Raw genomic sequence first — 22,905 nt, 5'->3', positions numbered from 1 at the left:
ACAGCAAGGCAGGACAGAACAGTGGCTTGCAAAGTGACAGCAAAATTCAATCCTCAGTATTAAGATGTTAAGTTCTTTATGGTTACAGCAGAAGTATGACTAAATGTATTCTCAATCCTCTAACCACTATCTATTTAATGATTAGTTCAAAGTACTTAACAAAAACTACATTGATAGAACTAAAACCAGCAGAACCAAGATGTTTTGTGTCCGTCAGATGTTGTGTATATGTAAGAACTATACCCACACCAAACAACTTTCTGTTACAAACAGCTATATCACAGTAAGAATAGAGATTTGTAAAATAAATAAAAGCTACTAGTACAAAGCTAGATTGACATTGCTAGGGCTGAACATCAGCAGTCTGTAAGGTCCAAGGACACACAGAGGCATCCTTTAAGCTGCCAGCTGACACCATGACTGTTCTCAAGGTGTGTGATTTTTATGCTTCTTTAGCCAACAGAAAACATGCAAAGACCTCCATAGTATCATGCATGCCTGACAGTTTCAAGCTACAATGCTATTTTACACTAATTTCTAGTGTCTCCTGAGCAGGACTTGTTGATCAGACATGGATGGCACATTCTTTATGTACTAACTCAGCCATAAGTGACTCCTTCAGTTCTCCAGAACTACCAAGGTCCTGTTCAAACTGACACTGTTTAATCAAGTGCGTGCAGGTTTTGATAAAGGGTCCAGAATACTTAGATCCTCTGTACAAATAATCCCTGACATGTGTACATGAGACTAATCTAAAAAATCCTCTTATCCTGTTTTGACAATGAGAAATCAGAATTTTTGTCCTATCAAGTTTTGGGTTTCAGTGTCAACATGCTGCCCCATAATTCAGCTGAAGCAACTCACTGTGTATTACACAGGTCTGAGATCCAACACCCAGGAGCAGCAGCAGTGGAGGGTGGGGAAGGAGCAGCACTGGCTCTTGGGGGGGCAGCTCACTCTCCTACTGATCTATCCACAACATGAGCACACCCCAAAGCTGACAGCACCTCCTGACAGGTATGGGAGCATGCTAAGTGTCTGTTTGGAAGCACTAGAAGAAAAATGTGCTCTTTTCTGAGAGCAGTATGCCAACACATACAGAGCTTTACTTCTGAACAGATGCCAAAGCTGCTCAGCAAATGGATGAGACAGATCATGGAGGAGGCATTCCCTCAGTCCATGATTTCCAAGTGCTTGTCCCTGCAGTCTATGGGCAGCATGAGGAAAAGGCACAGCCAATGCTACTGCACACACTGGCCACTTTATACCATGGTGGGTTTGGTTCTTTTAATCAGTAGCTCCAGTGCATCTATATTAAATGTCCTAAACCAAATTTAAAACAAAAGGATGAGACAAGCACTGAATATCAGCCTATCCTACCTAAGAGATTAACATGGAGTTTCACCACTGGCAGCTTAGAATAAGGCATTTGGTGGTTCTTCTATTCAGCCATTTCAAAACCCAGGTGATCCTCCCCAGCTTGATGTCAGAAACACAATTTAAAGTAACAGTAAATCCTAATTGCCCCATTTTGTCCCATGGGCCACTTGTTAGGAGAGGAAGAGGATCCTTACTGACTGGAGGGAGGTGTGGGCTAAAGAGACCGAGGTGCAGCTGCAGCTAATAAGCCAACACATTCCCAGGGTGAAACGTAATGAATCCTCTGGCAGAAAACCCTTCATTCCTCCCAGGCTTAACAAACTTGGTGTACTCACTACAGACAGAACTAGAATCTCTCCCATCAGGTGTCAACAGACACAGAACCCCTCCCCTGAGGAAATTCCCCCTGCAGTTATACTTGACATTACAACACTCAGCTGGGAACGAGGCTTCTGCATGCAGAGCAGGACAGAACTGCCACGGCATGTGCTGGGACAGACGAGCCTGACAGTTCCAGGTATTTCTGAACCTCTCAACACGGTGGCTCAGCACTGCCAGGCCACTGTGGAGGCCCAATTAAGCAGGATTTCCAGTGTAGGGCTGTTAACTTTACATGAAGGATTTGCAGGTTGTACTTGTATCCCAGTCCCTCACCAACACCTGGAGGCTGGGTTTTACAGCACCAGCAGGAAACTGTATCTATTCCAATTGTTAAAGAATATTTCTGTATAGCATTTAATTCCATTTTAGTTCATTCCCCTTTCCCTCTCCACCCAATCCTTCTTTGGAGTTAGAACTTTTTAAAGCCACTTCAAAAACTAATCCTGATTTCTATATATCTCATTTGTGATGAGCTGCTTTGCTAAAACTATTACCTACTTCTTTCAAATTTTAAATACTAGGAAATAATGTGCTATTCCTTTTCTCTGTATAGCTTTAAAAGTATTTAAATCACAGCTCTTCAAAAGAACTTTAATTTCTGACTCTAGCTGATGTTAAAACTTTTAAATGCTGTGGAGATAAACCACAGGCTGTTACACCTGAAGAGCCCATTTCACAATGACTTCAGTAAAGCTGGTTTTTGGGCAGTTTTCTAAACTTAAAAAAAGCATCACAGCTCCTCTTACAGGACATTAAAACACTTCTGTGCAATACATCTTGCAGCTGTGCAGAGCATTGTAATTTTCTCTACAGAATTAAGATTTTGGCATAAGGCTGGTCATACACCAGCACTACTGTCTCTGCTGTCCAATATCATCTCCATGTTTCCCCCATGTTCTCTTCCATCTACATTCATCTACTTTCTTTCCCCAGGGTGAATTTCCTTCAGGCAGTGTTGGAGCCAATGGCTGTGTTGTGTCCAACTTGCACAGAACTTTCTGCAGTGGGAGAAGAATGTCAGGAACCCAGCACTTCATGGGGCACTGCCCAGCACAGAGGCAGCCCAAGCCTGTCTGGGTTTTACTGCTCCTTTTCAGACTTCTCTCTCATTACAACAGAGTTTTAGGGAAAAAACCAAAACTCCGTAACTAACTTCAGTCTTAAGCACAGTATATGAACTTCTGTGGCACCAACAGTAAGAAAGCTGGTAATTAACATTTAACAATAAATCTGTAAAATTCCACAAAATTAATAGTGCAATCTAAGCAGAGAACAGCCACTTCTGATCCACCTGTACTAAGTAGATTTTTATGCCTTTAGAGGGGAGAAAATCCACAGTGCTGCAGCAGTGCAGTTGTAATAAACCCATTAACACCAGTTAGAAAGTATTTACACAGCCAGTGTAAAGGCTGAGCAGAGCTGAGCAATTCCATCCTGCGACAAGCTGACCCAGCTGACAGGAACACAGGTGTGCACAGCCCAGCAGAGCCAGTCACCTACGCAGGGCCTGCCCTGCCAGCGTTTTGGGTGTCACACAGACCGGGGCAGTGACCTCAGCGTCCCACGGCTCCTCGGGCTCAGCCGCAGGTGGCTGCGGTGGCCGTCCCTGCGCCGTTGTCGCAGCGCTGCAGCTTCTCCGCTCCGAGCGGGGCAAGGTGAGAGCAGCCCACTGGCACACAGGGCAGCACAGGCTGCTGGCCTACGAGGGAAGCACCTCGCCCCTTTGCCAGTAGGTGAGAATTTAACAATCAGATTTCCCCTCTGGATAATTGTTGGAAGACAGGCAGGATTTCCCAGCCTCCGAACTGGTGTGGTTCAGCAGTCTCCTACTGCCACTCAGCCCATGTCCCAAGAGGCGTCATCTGACACAGCAGTGTGATGACCCCCACCTGTGTGACTTGTGACAGGAATAACCTGAACAGAGCAGAATTTAACCAACCCCCTGCTCCAAGCAGTGGCCACTAACTTTAATCCACGAGTTCTTCTGAGGTGAAACCTTTCTGAACTGAAAAAATGGAGTAAAAGACGCGGGTGAGCAGGTGCTTTAGCTGTCAGTCCCCAAGCACTCCACAACGGGAAGCTACTTACCAGTTCTGAGCCAGCTGTGCCCAGTCCGTGCTGGGGCCGCCTGACATCTGAGCCTCGGGCACTGCTCGGCGCCGCTGGGTGCCCCGAAGCCCCCTCTGGTGGCACCGAGCACCGCTGCCCGCGGCTGTGCAGATGAGGAGCTCCGGCACCGCTGCAGCTCCGAGCCTGCTTCTCTGCTCTCTCCTCACACTTGCTGCTGCAGGGCTGTCACTTCCCTCACAATAACTCAGTGCTAGCCCTAATTCCCACGTGTTGAGCTGCTCTTAAATAGGCTTCAGTGTTAGTTTCCACTGTTACCTGCCCCATCTACTTTCACTTACAAGACCAAATCAAATTTTATTGAACACTACTAGTGTCTGGCACACGCTGCCTGCCCCACTGCTGCGCTTTGAAAGCCTCCATCAGTTCTGATCTGCACTGCAGTTAAGCCTGCCTGTGTGCCAAGCCTCTACATTTAGGCACACAAAGTAAACCTGTCCCTAAAGTTAATTCAGGAGACTCAGAGATAAGGGCCTGCATTTCCTGCAGTGATTTGTGTTCAAGCCAACCTGTAGCTCTGTGCTGATGCACACCTGTAGCTTTGACACACGAGCTTTATTTTAATCTACACGATACTGTAGTGATCTATCTGATCTCTACTAGACAACTGCATCTTTACTCCTACCCCCCTCTTGAGGGAGAGAAAGACTGTCTGAGGCAAAAAAAAGGCTTCTTATTTTCCAGACTGTTCATGGATTGGCATCATCACTCCTTGCAGGCACAGGCCATCTTCAGGTTCCAAGTTCAGCACAGATGGGACACAGCAAATCAGCAGCGAACTTGATTTTAAGTGCAAGTGATCACCTCAAAAAAATCCCTTTTATTTGGGGACTAGCAAAGAACTTTTTCACTGGCTACACAGTCAAGTGAGCAAGTTCAAAATACTGAAGTAAAATTAGCAAAAGAAAGCAAAACAGCAAGAGGGTGGTGAGTGTTTTTAATCAAACTTTCATCACTTTCAGTGTTGATGAGATAAACCACCCTCATATGCACATTGCCTCTGGAAGCTGTAGTAGGTTTCTGTCCCCCAACCCTTCCCCTGAGCCATGGTTCTCACACTGAAGCCAAGCACCCCTGATGGCAGGAGTGCTGGCCTGCTGTCTCCAAGTGCCTCAGGTGTGCTGCTGGGTGTTTGACAGGCACGTGCCAGGAGCAGGGACCAGCCTTCCTAACTTAAGAGACGGCAAAAATCTTCACGTGGCTGCCAGCCACAGGTGTGACATACCTTGCAGAGCAGAGAAGGGAGCTCCAGGAGTTCTCAGGCAGGAGATGAAAATGGCTCCCCAGGAATCCCACTGCTCCTTTTAACTGGCTGGGTGCCAGGGGATGTTGGCTTCAGCACCACTATGTTCTGCCTCCCTCCACAGGTAGGGCTCAGGTCTTGTGCCAGCTCCAGGCCAGCACAGCCCCTGCCAGTCTCACGACAGGAGTTCAGCACTGGAGCCAGGTTATTCTGCTGTACAACCCTTCCAAAGCCAGGTCTCCAAGGTGAATTTTTCAGAACTTCTGGCAGACTCATCTTGGGTGTGCTGATCATTACTGGTCTGTCAGCAGCCCTTCTGAAAACTCCTCTAGTTCAAATGTTTAGGCCAGACCTACATGCAGGGCAGCCAGGTGTCCCAGAAAGTGGACAATACCAAAATCAGTAATTCTTTTCACTTCCCTGGTACTACTCAATACTTACTGCCTCCCAGGATGGGCCTACATTGCAGAACACAGCATTAAGCAAGACACCTTGGCTTTCTAGGAGTCAATTCAGATGCCAGCAGCAGTTCAGTTGTAACAGTATGGAACCTGGCACAGCCTAGTTTTTCCTGTGGGGAAGCACTCATAACCAAAGGAATCCAGTTCACCTACAAGCAGTCCTGGCAGGCAAACATATCTATGGCTTAAAAAGCAAAATTTCAGTAAAATATTATTTTAAGTTAAGCCAAACCAACAGCAGTATATCCATATCCACTTCACTCAACAGCCACAACTTCAGGTGGCACGATCTTGCCTCAAAAGTAGCATTAAATTGGCACCACTTGGGTAGACAAGACCTTCTCTTTTACTCTTCATATCACTACTTACTGCTCCCTACATTACTATTACTTCCTGAGCCATAAATCCTGTCTTTAGTACACTGTATATTCCTCCTGCTCTCTGCAGAGTGGTTTATTTTCTTTCTCTCCTGTCTTCATGCTGTTATTACATAAAGAAAAAAAAAATGAAGACACAAGGAAAGGCACACATAAATTATGCATGCTATAATCCTGCCATTTTGATACCCACAGCAGTTTCTGCTGGTGGGGCATCCCACTATCCCTGCGTTCCATTCTCAAAGTCTCCTTATTTTGTTAGAGGTGTACAGGAACAAACAGTCCAAGACCTGTAACTACACACACACATCCTAATCCCTTCGTGTGTGAAAAAGTTCAGCTGCAGAAAAGATTAAAATACTGAAAATGGGTAACAAAAGGAGATTTGCATCACCAGAGCCAGGGCTCCTACTTCCAGAAGGTGGCAGCGTTGTCTCTTCGGAATTCCCTGCTGGGAAGCAGGAGCAGGACCACAAACATTGACGGTTTCTCTGAAGGAAACACTCCCCCCTTCCAAACCTCACTCATTCTTTAGTGAAACACTGGTCCCAAATAAGGTATGACCATAATTTGCTATAAATTCACATTGTATCTGTCTGCAGTTCATGTCAACAGAAGTTACAAGTTACAATGTAAACACAAGTTCAGTGATTTGGTGCAACAAGGGCTTGATATTCTGAAGTTTTCCCACAAGAACAGAAACTTGAAGCTTCCTTTTGAGCTTTTGTCTAATAAACCCTCCTCACTCTCCTGCATGCTTGGCTGCTTTCTCAGGAAAAGCAGGCAAGATATTTAAACTCTCTTAACACCTGAATTGAGTAAATTATCACTTTGTGTATTTAAGTCTAATAAATCAGGTGAACTTCAAAGCTTTAAAGCACTAATGAACACTTAGCATACTTAGGACTGGGCAGTTTAAGAACAGGGATACTGCAAATGTTTACTCTCCTCGCCTCCTTTAGGATTAATTTTCTATTTTAAAACTGCATTTGCTGCTAACTTCTGCTTGACAATTATTAGCAAAAATACAGAAAAAGTCTCTTACAAGTGTTGCTGTTGTAACATGGATCTCTGAACAATGTTCATAAATCTCAACAATCCACATACTTGTATGAATCTGGAAGCCAGGATAACTTCTGAAATGCAATGTAAGAGCTGAGCACTGCATATTAAATTAATACTAATTTTCCTAACAAAAGTAAAAGCAACTCTTCTAAAAGGGAATGTGACTCAGACCTAATTTCCTTTTATGTGTCCTTCAAATGTTGTCTGAAACTTTAGAAGTACTTGTACTTAATACTGATTTATCAAATCAAGGTATTTCCCACACTTGTTTTTAAATTAATCAAACTCATTTTCACTGGGCACAGAAAGATGGAAGAGTGTAATTTTTCAGGCACCAGGTTCTGATGTACCAAGTCACTTCCAAGTGCAGCCCTAACTCATATCCCAAAAAGACACAGGAAAGTTAGGAAGTGAAGAAACACAAAGTAATGGGGTAACAGAAGGAAAAAAATATGACTGCTCTGCATTATGAGCACCAAATATCCCTTTTCTAAAAGGGAGGGAGAAGGGCCCTGGTGGTAGGCTTAGATGCAAATATATGCTCTGACCACCCAGTATATCTTTGAAAGTGACTTGATTTCTTGGTACTACTTAATAAAACAACTATCTCATGTAATAACTACAAAGTCTTGTAACTCACAAGTACTGAGTAAATACATAAAATAAATCTATGTTTGAAACGATAAACTGTCTGATGTAAAGAGTATTAGAGAGTGATTATGTCAATCAGGTTAAGTTAAGTTTTCTTAATTCCTAAAAGGTCTCCTGCACTGAAGTTGCAAACAAGGATTTGGTGAACATGGCTGGAAACTCTGGAAGAACATGGGCAGCATTCTGAAATACTGCATCTGGAAGTCCTTTGCTTCTTCTGGACTACAAGTCCTTCATTATCAATGTTCAGAAATACAGATTCCTAATCTGGGATTTGCTTGGTTTTAAGATTTACACCTAAACCAGACTATGTTTGGTCCAATAAACATGTCTTCCTTGACAGACTAGCTCAGACTTAAGAGACTTCTCACTCTTAAGGTACCTGAAGTGAAGTGAGACGACTCTCATGAATTTCCCTAATGCTGTAACTCTTAGGTTTTGAATAGCATATAAAGATTTCTTAGAGAAATAAAATCTGGTAGAGTAGTTTTGCAGATGGTGCACTGGCAGCTCCTCAGGAAGATTACAGCTCAAACCTATCCACTGAAAAGCAGGGCACATTTTTTCACAAATACACAATTTATCTGGGCATTTAGTAATGGCAGAGCTCCCACATATCAATGCAACTTACCTTAAAAAAGAAAATCTGAAGCTCTTCCTTGCATTTGATATGAGAATTCTTCAACACACGAACTAGGCTGTTCCCTATTTGTTGCTAAAGTCTGGTATTTACAATGTTTTAGAATCAATTTTACTATTTAGCTGCATGAATCCAGTTTTCTACTCAAAGTGGTTAAATCTGTAAAACCTACAGTGTGGTAAATCTTAAGAGCAAAGTCCCTTAAAAAAACCCTCAAAGGTTCTGCCTCACAACCTGTATTCCTGTCTCTTAGGAAAAAAACAAACCCTAAAGGAATAAGGACATTTAAAGTGAAATAGTTCTATGGACACCTGTAACTGTTACAGTCAGAAAACTCTGATGTAAAATAAGCCCTCATTTATGTTTTTCCACTAATTTTAGTTATGTGTAAAACACTATTGTTTCTGACAAAAAAGGCTAAATTTTCTTTAAAATAATCTAAAAGGAATGGAAGTTAATTAAAATATATATCTTAAGGGAGTTTACTATACAAGAGGTCAATGGCCTAATATGCAGCAAAAATACACAGAGAAAAATTACAACCATTTAACCTGATGTGGGTAAAGACCATTGAAATATACCTGGTATGTGCCTTGTTCATCAACAGCAACAGCTGGTGTTCCCTCAGTGCTTAAAAGCTCTAACTAGAAAATCTCATCTTAAATATGATTTATAAAGTTATCAGTTACTTTACGTGTAAGTGTTCAATAATTACATTTACTTATGAAAATAAAATGTAAATTGGCTGAAGTGTGGTTACAAAAGCTGTGAGAACTGAATTTCTGATTCATTACTCTTCAAAGGAGGTCACGTGCTTTGTAACTGAAATGTCAGATTTCATCTCAAGTTCCAGAACTGCATTATAAAACTACTCAGAGTGAGTCAGTCAAAAAAATGTCATAAGCAAAAAGACTTGTTCAGGCTTCAAAGCAGTATTTACTTACCTTTGCATGAACTACAAGGATGCTACTCAAAACCTGCAAAAATATGCAAGGCAGTAGCTCTGCCCAACATCCAGTTGAGATGTGCTCTTTTGTGTGTGGATAATGTGTGGAATATGAACAGAGAAAGGGAAAAAAAAGAAAATAAAGATAACAAGAATTCTGCCTCCCACCCCAGCATACAAGTAAAGGATGGTCCTTAAGTTATTTCATGTAAGAAAGAAAAGCAGCAGGAGAATACTTGACAGTTAAAAGCTGTTTGCAGAGGTGTCAAGTATCGTTGGATACCACGTTGAAGATTTCACTCTTTGCACCAGGCACTGAAAATGCAAGACCTGAGAGACAGGTGCCAAATCTAAATTACAAAAATACAATTAAATTAGTACAGGCAATTGCTGATTCACAGTGCACACTGCACAACCTTTTTGTAAAAACACAAATGTCTCAATACTTACCTTCTAGATTAGAAATAGACACTTTCTTTATGGGAAAGATTTCAAGCTTAACCATGAAGTTTTCATCCAGAAATCAGCTGGGTAGATCAACAGGCTCTTAATCATACAACTGTCATATGATACATATGAAACTCCTAAAAGTGTCTCTCATTTGTGTGTATCTGTGTGAATCTTTGAAGGTGGAGAAAAGTAGCTTGGTGCCACAGTAAGAAAAAACCCCCAAATCCTAAACTCCCTAGTTTTGCAGAGCCAAGAATGGATGGGTATTCAAAGAAAATATGATTACTCAGGAATATCCCTAAGCCATACATACATTTGAACAACAGTGCAGGTGAAATGGCAGCAGTCCTTTCAGGCTTTACAGCATTGTAATTATGATCGCTGGCCCAGGACGGCGTGATGGGTTCTGCTGCTGGCTCTCGAGCAGGAGCTTGGCTGTTTGCCTCAGTCTTGGCTGTGCTCACAACAGTCTTCTTCACATTCACCTCTCTTTTCTCAGGGAGCTGTCTCTTTTGGTTTGAAACTGGTTTGATGCCCACCTGGATAATTCAAAGTAGCTTGATTACTAATAATTATCAAATATATTGCATTTCACAAACAAGCAGAAAGCGTTACACACACACACACCAGTTTCTTTTATAGTAAATTCCTTACTTTTATAGTGTACCATTTTAAATTATTTGATTACTGCAAACCCAGTAATTTGAAGTTAAGAAGCCAAAATTAATTTGCCTTAAAGTAAAATAAAAATATGTAATTACTTGAAATAGTTCCTTGCAAGGGTTGTCTAGATGGCAACGACTTTTAAGAAAGTACTATCTCCATCTAGAGGCAATTATTAAGATTTTTTTTTAAATGAAAGTATTTTATTGTCCTTACCACAGGAAAAGGCAAGAGAATAACAACAAAAAAAGTAATAGAAAGCTCCTCTTCAATGCAGAACTCAGCAGTTTTATTTAAGTCAAAAAGCAGAGGACAGAAATAAGGCACAGTGCTCCAGGGCAACTGCTCTAGATCATGAACACAAACTTACCTGCTGCTGAGGTTTTGGTATGCCAGGCTTTTCAGATTTTGGTTTGATCTTCTCTTTAGGTTTTGGTTTTGCATCCTTGCCAGAACTCAAGATCTTCATGGTGGCTGCAGCGTGCTTGAGGATGCAGTCGTTGCTGCAGTACACCGAGTCAGGCTGGGCCACGTTGAAACAGCCGGGGCCGATGCACTTGGAAGCACCAGGAGCTTCAATCACCTTCAATACAGAGAGAAATGGAGTCAGGTCAGACTTCAAAGGGGAAACAGCAGGAACAGCCTCTGTAGCATGGAGAAATGCTTACACAGCTCATGTGCAGACTCTGCAGCTCTCACCTGCACAACTGCCAACGTGAGAACAACAGTTGTTCATGACACAACACAAACAATCCATAAAAATGTAAGAATTTCACTTCTCTAACACATGTTTTTCAGGATGTGCTGCATTTTCAATGGTTGGTCTGCTAGCCCTGAGATAAAGGAGGCTGGTTTCCTAAATTTTCAAATCCCCTAAGTACACAAATGCTTTTACTGATCCTCTACTTGATGTGATAAGTGTCCTTAATAATGCAAAGCTGGGTTCTCAACAGCAAGGTCTCTAAACCATCCCCATCAGCTGCTGTCCCCAGCCACGCACACATGCAAGAGAAAGCACTCAGATATTCAGGTGTAGAGATTATTCTTGCTCTGTAGGTTTTACCAATTTTAACTTTAGAAGTCTCCAACTTAGATTCTTGTACACAACTTTCCCATAGCCTCCTACAGCTTACACATTTATAGGTTTGTCTCTGCAATCTGAATTTTCCTCTAATTCAAAATCACTCTCCGTTTGTATCAAGGTCTTACAGATGAAGAACTTCCTCTTCCAATGTTATGATTCAGAAAATAACACATTCCTTGAAAACAGAGTGAATTAAGTTGAACTGTAGAATACTTGAAAGCTTTTTGGGCTCCAAGCTTTCACCTCTGGATACTGTGCTTTTAGTCTCTCTTCTAAATTACTTTTTAAAACGATACAAGATACTCACAACTATTGTAGTTCTAAACAACCTCTTGCCATTTGCAATTAGCAAAAGTAAGTTTTTCAGGAATATTTCTAGTTAAACAAATATTATTTTCATAGTGCAACTGACTTCTCTGCAATCAAAAGTCAGTACATGGCTTTATCTGCAGCAGCCTGATAAAACCTGGATTTGGGAATTTTCCCATTATGTACACACTTAACAGAGAAGAAAAGATAAAGAGCACTTGGTGATAACAGTAGCAGAGCCAACACCAACAGCACTGGACTCTCAAAAACCTTTGTGTACAAAGGTGTACAAATGTATTGGAAAATATTTTTGAGAATACTATTTTCCACACATTTATCTTAAACCAGTAAATATTTATATATTCAGCTTAAACTGTTCTATCTATACATAAATCTCACTGTGCTGCCATGGTCAGCTCTAAATGTCCAAGGCACTGGCACTACTGCAGCACCTTAGGCAGAACAAAGACAACCCCTGTAGAGCACTTGTTTTTTTTTTTAGTTTATGTACATTAAGCTGAAGAAGCTTCTACACCTTTCCAACTGGGCATAGAACTTTGTAATACAAAATTTCAACTTCAAATATTGAGATAGTTCCAAACATATATTTTTAGATTTAAAAAGGCGGAGTAAAGAAATTCCCTATTTGCTGATAACCTAATGGTTATCAGGACAAAAATCAGAACTTCAAAGACTAACTGGAAGCACAGCTGGAATTAACTCCAACAGAGTTTTTTCACGTTAAGTAAAAAGTTTCACTACCACTGAAAATGTCCAAAATATTGGAGATTATTTCAAAGATAGTATAAAACAGCACAGCATTCCAGAATTTTTATTAAAAGAATACATCATTGTTTGACTTCCAAAACTATTTAAAAAGGGAGAACAGCACAAACTATTTCCTACACCTATATAAAACCTTTAAATCCCTCACTTGAAACTAAGTTTTAATTCCTGTACTGATAGAATTATGGATAAACTTCTGTTAGCCAGCAGTGTTTGGTGGGCTGTTCAGCTTATGTGTAGCTTTAAAATCAAGGCAGATTTATAGTCATACAGGTCACTGTCTCCATGTACTCAGTGAAACATGAAAAATAAGAAAATTAAAATACTCACAGGCTGAAATATCTTTAGTTTTTTCTTCCCACTTGGATTTGCAGCTTTTTCAATCCTACCCTTGATTCCTTGGTCCTCAACTGATTTTTGTTCAATTGTTCCTATGCTTGTGAATTCCGTGCCATCCGCATTTCCTTGCTCCATTTTAGCTTCCTGCTGGTCTAGTTCTGAAACAGGCTCATCCTGTCCCTGGAGAATGGTGCAGTTTGGACAGATATAGTCCTCACCATTCCTCTCCAACAATCGCCCTCGAGCCTCAGAAATACCCACGCAGTCACCATGAAACCATTCCTCACATCTATCACAACAAATCATAAACCTGAAAAAAAACAACCCACCAAGGAAGAGTAAAACACTGTGAAATGAAAAGACAATTAACATTCAGTGAATATTTCAAGCAACACAACTTCAGCACCCCAATAAAGCACCAGTGCACAGTTCTGTCTCACTGGTTATTTCTGTATTTGTTTATCCTTTTTTAAGTATTTGTTCTAAACTACCTGCCAAAATTCAATACACCCAAAAGCTCATTTAAAAAGTAATCATGAGCACCTAATTGAATTTTTAATCACAGAAAAATTCCAAGTCCTGGAACTGTGTCTGCAGCTGAGCCCTTTGCCTACCTGTTGTTGTGAGGCTGACGACAAATACAGTACAGGGCATTTGGGTCGTAGATCTCAGACTCGGATTTGCTTTTGGGCTGTTCTTCAGGTTCCTCATCTGAGGCCCCCTTTGCACCAAGGGCAGGCTTCTCCTCCTTCTGAGCCTCAAGATCTTCAGTGTCCTCCTCAGACACAACCACCTGACTCGCAATCTCAGTGCTGTCTGCAGTCTCAGGCTCCTGTTTGATAGGCAGCTCAGACTCATCCTGTTTTTCAGGTGTGACATCACCAGTTTTGGCAGGATCTTTTCCTGAGTTCCTTTTCCGCAGGTGGTTCTGCACATCCTTCAACACCAGCTGAGGTTTCTGCTCAACACGTTTCTTTCTTAGCCGATTCTGCAGTTCCTTTAGTGTTAACCCATCGCTGTCACTATCAGAAGTAGCATCTTCCTCTTCCTCCTCCTCATCTTCTTCCTCCTCCTCTTTTGTGGGTCTGCTTTTAGAGCTTTTCTGCTCCTTACAACTCCTGGTGCAAATCCTCCGAGTGACAGGCTTGGTATCTGGAGTGCTCTCAACACTGTCTTCAGAAGCAGTTTCAGCATCAGTGGCTGGCCCAGAGGCTGCTTCACTGGAGTCCTCCAGGGTGGTGGGAACGCTCCTCCTGCCCCTGCGCCTCACCGTGGTCAGGAACTCCTCCACCCTCTCTGTGCGCTTGGGCTGCCGCCCGCTCCTCCTGAGGTTGGTGCCTTGCTGCTGCTGCTGGGGCTGCTGCTCACTGGAGTCCACATCAGCATCTCCTGCACACTCCCTCTTGGCAATCGTGGTCCTCCGAAACCCCCAGGTTTTCCTGAACTCTTTGCTTGTTGGCTTGACAGACTTTTGTTCCTCTTCATTGCTTTGCTCACCTTTATCATCCAACACTGATGCTAAAAACAAGGGAAGAGGTAATAAAGCGGTGGTGATGAATTACGTGCTCTCACAAAACCTTTTCTCAATGTGTTTTCTTTGTGACATCTATGTATCTCTACTTCATTTGATAAGCCTCAAAACAGATGCAATATTTTCTTGTGAATGTAATACAACAGCAGTAGCAATTAAATACATCAGTGATCACTGTGACAACATAATCCAGTTGTTCCTGTTTCAAACTCTTGAGTTACTTCAAATCATTTACACACATACATACATGATGCACAAATAAGCACATTTTCAATTGCAAAGGAAGAACCCTTACCAGGAGAACTGTTTTCCATGTTGTCAGTATTAGCTTCAGACTCTAATGGAACTGTGTTTCCAGCTTGTTCCATAGTACAGGCAACACTGTTCCCACTCTGAAATGCTGAACAGAAACAAAATGTCCAAAATTCTCATTCAAAATATTCATAGCCCAAATAATTAGTAAATATTCTTATTTCAGCATTAATTGTAACAAGTACTTGTATTTGAAGGCACAAATGTTCCTTCAAAGTACTAAGTTAAACATGTAGGTCTGGATACTGTGTTGACATTTTATTGAGTAGCCATAGGATTTCTGATATTTCTCAAAAAAAAAAAAAAAAACCAAACCAAAAAAAAAAAAAAAACAAAAAACAAAAAACAAAAAAAAAAAAAAAAAAAAAAAAAACCAAAAAAAAAACACCAAAAAAACCCCACCAAACAAACTCCTTCATGGTATGAATCTACCCTGGGGTTTGTCTGGGCAAAAAACTTGACAGCAGTTCCACTCACTTCTGTGTGGAATGAAATGTAGGAAAGGTTGGTCCTTCACATGGTTGTTTACAAAAATGTTTTCAGCCTACATGATCTACCAGAATGACCCCCAAAAAAATCCCTGATTCAGCAAAGAACTTCCAACTGTGACAGACTCAGCCACAAAAAAAAGAAAATCTGTGCTGACAACCAGATCTATTTTCTCATAAGACTTTCCCAGCTTATTAGAAGACTGTTATTTGAGAAGGCAGAAGCAAATGACAGAAATAAATGTAGGATCTACATTTTGATAAATTTGAGAATAACCTAGTCTATTCAAATTATTGAAAATATTTTTTTAGTATTATTAATTTAATAACAAGTATTAAAGTTGATATATTTCCAATGAGCTGCATGCCCTGGAAGTGCTGCTAAGGGCACAGACACTGCTCTGCAGCCACTGCAGTGACACTGCTCCCAGGGGACTGGAAGGTGCAGGAGTAACTGCACCTTAAAGAACAGGATAAACAGAAAGTTATTTGAAAACAAAGGGCACACCCCAACTCTACCCAAGGATGTTTCTGGATATGTGTATCCCTGGCTGAGGAACTGCAAAGCTACACCAAAAGGGAACATGAGCAGAATTCCTAGATAAAAGCATCTGATTCTTCACTGCTGTTAACAGACGTACATAACAGAGATACAAGTTTTCAGAGACCCTTCAGCAAGCTTTTCCCAGTTTTCCAGTGTTCACTGGGAATAAATGCCTCCTTATTTCATATACTGCATCACTTCCATCACTGTTCTGTCTTAACACAATCCCTCCTCTGCAAATCCTCTGCTTTCAGTGTTACATTTAACACTGCTGGAACAGAAACATTAAGGGGCAGTGCTATGGAAACAAAAATCTATGCAGATATGTTGAAAAAATTCACACTTCAGTTGTAACTGTGAATACTATAAATGTCACTGGAAAAGCAGCCGACGTCAGAACAATAATTTAAATAGTAACTGATTACTTTTAACATTACACACAGAATAAAAAGTTAATTTTAAGCCTGCAGTACACAGGCAAAGAGCTCAAACTGTCTCAATCCAATATGAAATTCCTTTAAGTGCCCCCATTAAAAAAACACTAATGATAAATTTTAAACTTTTTTTTAGCAGCACTAAAATTATATTTGTACTAAAAATGTCACAATATAATTAAGGGAGTAAGTCAAAATATTTAAAGTTTACATCTTTGTTGACTCTGGAACATGAAGAAACATTCAAACCTAGAAGCAGAGGTTACCCAAATTCTGAGATAGAAATTTCAGCTAAAATGTAAATAACTAAGAAGGCTCTCCAATGTCCTCTGTACCTGACACAGCATCAGAGGCTTCAATGGTTTCTCCTTGAAGGGCTGAGCCAGAGGAGGGCAGCACAGGATCAGAATCATTCAGCATCCTCCAGCCAGCACATGCTGAATTTCCTGACTCACAAGTGCCACACTGGATCTCTGAGTTGTCAGCAGGTCCAAATTATATCAATCCTCCTTTTCCTGCTGGCTCCTGGAAAACAACAAAGGGACAAAATAAGGCATCAATATACTTATAAACATATCTTACTGTTGTTTAACTAAATTAGGAATTGTTTTGCTTCTATTACACTATAAAGCAAACGACATTATTTTGTCTTCTTGACAGTTTTGCACTTTCAGAAATACACTGGAACTGGAAAAAAAAAAGTCAAAATTAAGCAATACCACATCCCCAGTTACCAACAGCCAATATCTTTGAAAGAAATACAAAAGATGATTGCACTCTCATTCATTCATTTAGATTCAATTAAGATTTCCAGAACAGCAACAAAACTGTAATGAAGAATTTAGTCCATGTGCAGCATTTAAAAGCATCCTGGGAGTGGAATTTACTAAGTGCAGTCAGTGAAAATACAGAAATGCTTTTAAATTCCATTAGCGCAGCCCAGCTTACAATAGGGCAGATTTAGTGATTTACACAAAATTTCAATCCAGGAGACATTGCAGCTCTGAGTGCCTGAGTTTGATCATCAGCAGGCAATGCCTTCACTAATTCAAAGCAGCCTACCAGAATACAAGAGCACTGGAAAAGAATTTGGGAGTTAAAGGAGGACCAGTCAGACAGGATGAACTGGACTATGACATCAGTTAGTGAAGAATAAAAAATGAAACCAAACACAGACCCTGTGAGTCAGCACCCTGCAATGGAAGATGCAGGAAACTGCCACAGCAGGTGTAGGACCTAACTAAAACAATAATTCTCTGAAAGGAACAAAAATCAGTTATTAATACTTCAGGTGAGGAGACATACAAATTTTAAAGTAAGATAATCCCTCAGACACACCAATACATAGTCTAACTTTGATTTTTAAACAATACCTTTTTTTTACAAATCTCTGAAGCCCCAACTCCTAGAGCATCTGTGCTCTTCCAAAACTTCCTCAGCAATCATCATCTCTAGGTGCTCTCCAATGTCATTGTCCCGAAAAATAAGGAATGGGGAAAAGACAAAACCTTCCCCAAATGCAATTTTCACCACTTTATTTCATTAACTATAAACCTCAAGATTTGCATGACTGTGGCAGAACAGAATTAGTAAAAACAATACTAATTGTACTAACTGGAGTATAGAGCTAGATTCACATCAGTATTTGTTCTTCCCCCTGTGCCTTTTCTATATGGGATTATGTACATTCTTGGCCTCAGTCAACCACTACCACTCCAAGAACAGGAGGAAAATTAAACAGCAAAAAAGAACAGAACACACTAATTATAAAAGCCCTGGTGCTCTATCTCATGGCTCTGAATACCTGCTCTAATAGGTGTTTTGCTCCACTGCCTGAATCGGGGATTGTATCCAGGGACTCTGTCACTGAGTTTTAAGTGCCTCCTTCCATGGTGTAGTTCTGTAAGAACCTTTCAATGTCCCTGTTCAGAATCTCCAACTGATCACACATCACTCAATTTCTAAGTGATATACCTAAAGGGAGAGGCAAGTCAGCTAATCACTTCATTTAACTCAGTATTAAACTATGAAACAAACTAAGTCTGTAGCACACACAAAAGGTACCTCCTGTTTGGGTATTTACCCTGAGGAAGGAACTGTGTGCAGGGCTGTGCTCACAGTGCTGCACCTGGGCATTCAAGGCCCTGTGTGCAACCTGCTCTTCAAATGATGTTTGAGTATCACCACAACATTCCAAACTCAGAACCAGCATCAACTCTTAGGAGGCACAGCTGGTTGAACACAAAGTGCATTTTCCAGGGTCACTCACTGCCCACCCAGTGCCTCAGCTGCACAGGCTCCAGCTCTGATCTGACAGAGAGCAGCAGTAACACCTGTGATAGCTGAAAATAAAGATTCTATGTCAGAATCAATCTAATTGCTATTACTTACATTATCACCATTACCTACAGGAAAAAATGTAACGGAACTCTAATTTTGAAATAATTCCAAATTTGAGCGAGATAAATGTACAGTGCACTTAAACACTGAAGTTACAGATCCCATATGTTTGCTGTAAAATGCCTGGTTGTTTCTTATTATTGCTTAGTATCTGCACTTTTTCCTTTCCCATGTGGTTCAAAATATTTTTCATGAAAAAGAGGAAGTTTCACACTTACTTTACATGAACCTGCTCTTGCAGAACTGCATCTTAATATAGACTAAACTTAATTGCCTAAAAGAAGCTGAAAAATCAAGTATTACCAAAACACAAAAGGATGAAGCCTAACTCACAACTATACTTTGCACTTCTAAGCAAATGTTCTACAAACTGCCTGCGAAAATATTTACTAGAACATATGGCAACTTTGGAATCTCCAAATACCTCTTTCTCCTCCAGATTCAGTGGAACTTTTTGTTCATTTTGTTCTGTTTGTTCTCAAGTTCAGTGTTCAACTGCAGCTGAGATACTGACAGAAATGTCAACAGAAGCAGAAAACTGGCAATCTTGTTTTAGACGAGCTGAACATCCAGGATAATTTTACTTATTTCTCCTAACACAATGTATTAATCACATTTCTGAAATTGGAAGTTCCAGCTGGAAACTGAAAATTATTGTACTTCCCCTAGTAGACAACTCCCATCAGCATTATCATGTCTATCTATGTTAGGTAACTATATCTAATATTATGCAGAATATTAGAAAGGATATTTTGTTCCTCTGAAAAAACTGAGGCTAAAAATTTCAATAAATGATGAGAGAAAAAAGGCAAGCTAACATGAACAGACTTATATTCAAAAGGCTGAGTTCCTGCTGAGGGTCACAGTTTCTGTGAGAAGCAGTCTCCAGTGGGAAAATGTCTAAGGTTTTAAGACCAGCTATAAATGAATTCAGAAATACAAATCAGGAGTTGTTGCAGTATCACGAGCATTCCAGTGAAACAGAACAGTCACTTAAATGGAAGTGGAGCATAAAGCTGATGCACAGTATCTCAAGAAAGAAGGTCCAGTCAAGGAAACATTTATTTAGTTTCTTCCTCACTGTCACAAGCTTTTAGTTTCAATTTGGTCAACTATCCTCAAGCAGTAACAAACTCGAAATCACAGGGCTGCAAGTGCAGAGGCCAGCGCTCACATTCAGCAGCTGTGGATTCTCCAACCACTGCAAACCCTTGTGGTTTTCAATAAACAGACTGAAGACATTGCAGAGCAGACTCAGCAGCCAAATTAATCACAAACTGAGAAGAGTCCCAAATTTCAAATCCTGCTACTGCAACACCTCACAACAGACACTAATATAATTTCCAAGAAACCTTCACTCATCAACATCCCGCTTGTAATCTCCCTTTCACATTCAGACAAAACCTCACCGGAAGCTCTCTCTTATCTACCGCCTTCCATTGTGAGGCAGCTCGCAGCAATCACAGGTGGAAAAGGAGAGATTATCTCTGCCAGTAACACATGGCTGAGATATTCACGGCAGGATGGGCTGAGGACACCTGGATCTGCTGACTTCATTAAACCCTTTTTAGGATGCCCAAGATAACATCTTCATCCGAGGTGACAGAGCAAAGTTGTTCAAGAACATCAACACTTGCCCATCTTTTTGTATTTGTTTTTCTAGATAAAGAATGATTCAATAAATTATAACAAATATGCATTCAGATGGGAATTTCCACTTTTATTTTTTTCTTATTTCCCCGAGGAAGAGATAAGAGCTCAATGGGTCCTCTGAGTGCATAAAGGTTTTGTCTTTACTGGAGCTGATTATTTTAACTGCATTAAGAACTCCGTGCTTCAGGTAACTGGGAAGACTTCACTCTAAAAAATTATCTTGAAAGGAAGCCTAGTAATAAAACCTTTAACAGAACTAAACCTATCCCCCAAAAAAGTAACTTTATTTCTTGTTTGTCTGAGGATTTACGTACAAAAAAAGTCTGTCCATAGTCAGGATAAATTCTTCAGATTCAGCTTACTGGGGATTTTATTCAGTGTTAGAGGAATGTGCATGAAAGACCAGTGATCTTTATTCCCTCATTCTCACATCTAGATAGCAAAATATGCCACATTTTATTCCCTGATCTTGGATGTCAGCACCCTTCAACACTCAGCCAATTTGCTGTAATCTGCACCAAAGCTGGCACCTCATTAAGGATTACACCAGCCCTTGCACAAATACTTTAGTCCAAACAATTAATACCTGACACCTGCTCATTCTCTTATCTGCTACTGCCTTGAGAACTCTACAGCAATGTCTGTGATTTTGAAAGATCACAAAGTACTCACTCCTACACAAATATCCTTGAAAGGAAGACTTGCTCCTACTTAAGACTTGTGATAGACATTTACATCTTTTAGATTTTTAAAGGCTTAAGACTGAAACTCCAGTTATAGTTTTAGATACATTAAGGAAATGCAATGGCCATGCCCCAAGAACAGGATGGAAATCTCAACAATTACAATGGCCAGTATAAGGTTCTGAACATGAGGGTTGGTGAGAAGACACTCTTTGCATCTTTGCAAAGAAATTCAAAGCATGATTTTACACCAGCTAGGTTTTCAAAGCAGGTATCATTCATCAGTGACCAACTTCATGTCCATGTCCCAACAGAAATCCAGTCTGTCCCAGTATATAAGATATGAGCTTTAGTTAGAATGACTTATATCTGATTTTTAGATGTATTTTTCTACAGGTTTCTTCAGAATTTGCTTCATATGCAAAGCACTTGGCTGAAACAATGATATCCCAGTCAGGTTTGATAAATGTCAAATAAACCACAAGATGTTACAAACAGGGCAGAAAACATCCTTTTCAGAATGATGTAACAATTTCCACTATCTTCTGTGAAAGACTTACTGGGCTTGGCCTATGATAACCTCTTTTAAGTGCTAAAACGTCCTAATCAGCAAATATAATCACATGAGCAAAACCAAAACAGTGTGAGAACTCATAAGGATTTCATTTCTGATGCAAATAAATTTTGGCATGGCTCAGCTGATGCACTCCTACTTGGAAGACTGATCCCATTGAAAATTATCCTCCATCCCTTTTTGGCAAAGATGACAGCTGGGAAATCTGCACTTTCTGCTAAGCAGCAGCAAAATGAATCTCTTGCATCACCAAGCACTACCAAAGCAGCCCTATGGATGCCAGTAGGGCATCACCTACTCTGTACAGGAACAAGCAGCTCCAGTGAGAGCAGGGACAAAAGTGCAACTCAGTGACCCCCAAGAACAGCAGGGACAGGTTCTGCCCTGGCTCTGGAGATGCTCCCTCTACCTGCTCAGCCATGAAAGAAGCAAGGACAGAGACTTTAATAGCATGGAAAGCAACAGAAAAATCAGATGCCACAGTATAGCTTGTCTTATATTTTCATGTAAAACATATCCACAGCTTGCTAATTAAAGTGTCTTATGAAGGAAGGGAAACTTCTTCCAAACAGTTGTGAGATGGAGCTTGTGACAAAGAGAGGCACTGGGAGCTGAAGAATGAGAGGTAACAGGCCTAAGGCTTAAGTCTGGATATTGTGAGACAGGAAAACTGCGGCCCTAACTCCTCCCCTGCACTCCAAATAAGTTACTATAGCACTGCTTGACTGCTACAGCCAAGCTGCAGCTCAAGGTCAAAAGTCCAGACGTTCCTGGCAAACACAACAATTTTATGCCAGAAGTTTACATTTGAAATATCATGTTAAAAATCAAGTTTGTATAAAATGACAGCATTTCAATGCTTATAGTTAGACCTAAGAGAATAAAACAAAATAGAAATAACACTACAAACCCTGTAACACTTACCTCTAAGTGCTTTGCTGGCTATCATTAAACACACTAAATGAATTCCTAGATTACAAACTAAGCCACCTCTACCTACAATGCTAACAACTTAAAAGTGGCAGTTCATTTCTTCCTATTCTAGAATCAATGTATTACTCCATTAAAAAAATTTAACAAGCTTTTACATTGGCAAGATGTAGACTGAGCAGTAACAGCCATGCTCCTCAGGAAGAACCCAGCCTAATTTGAGGAACCTGTGCTCTTCTTTAACACCACAGGAAGCAGTAATTATTCCAGGCCAATAGGAGCAGCTTTTTACAGCCAAATTAAGACAAAATATCACCAAGATCTAGTTTTAAGGAGGCTTTTAGTATCAGGACAGTATCTCAATCTCTGATGCACAGAGCATGGCAGGGTAATAATTTGTCAGGGATGGCACCATGGACACCTACAGATGTCTCACACCATACCTGAGTCTACT

At 40.6% G+C, this 22,905-nt stretch overlaps 1 protein-coding gene across 4 annotated transcripts in view; it reads right to left on the bottom strand.

Annotated features, from left to right (window-relative positions):
- DIDO1 (death inducer-obliterator 1) overlaps positions 1-22,905 on the bottom strand; it is a 47,376-nt gene that overhangs the window by 18,790 nt on the left and 5,681 nt on the right. For 3 of the 4 annotated variants that reach the window (XM_063172518.1, XM_063172521.1, XM_063172519.1), the window contains exons 2-7: positions 16,547-16,736; positions 14,729-14,833; positions 13,517-14,420; positions 12,894-13,212; positions 10,755-10,967; positions 10,035-10,260 (exon numbers count right to left, since the gene is read on the bottom strand). In XM_063172518.1, coding sequence (XP_063028588.1) covers positions 10,035-10,260; positions 10,755-10,967; positions 12,894-13,212; positions 13,517-14,420; positions 14,729-14,833; positions 16,547-16,631 — 1,852 coding nt within the window. In that variant the 5' untranslated portion in view covers positions 16,632-16,736. Of the gene's footprint in view, positions 1-4,688; positions 9,622-9,721; positions 10,261-10,754; positions 10,968-12,893; positions 13,213-13,516; positions 14,421-14,728; positions 14,834-16,546; positions 16,737-22,905 lie in introns of those variants that run through there. The other variant, XR_010030078.1, reaches the window with a different exon arrangement.

Source organism: Melospiza melodia, chromosome 19 (assembly GCF_035770615.1).
Source record: "Melospiza melodia melodia isolate bMelMel2 chromosome 19, bMelMel2.pri, whole genome shotgun sequence".
In the NCBI taxonomy this organism is placed as follows: Eukaryota; Metazoa; Chordata; class Aves; order Passeriformes; family Passerellidae; genus Melospiza; species Melospiza melodia.
Note: the sequence above shows the minus strand (reverse complement) of the source record. Positions and strands in the feature narration are given on the sequence as shown.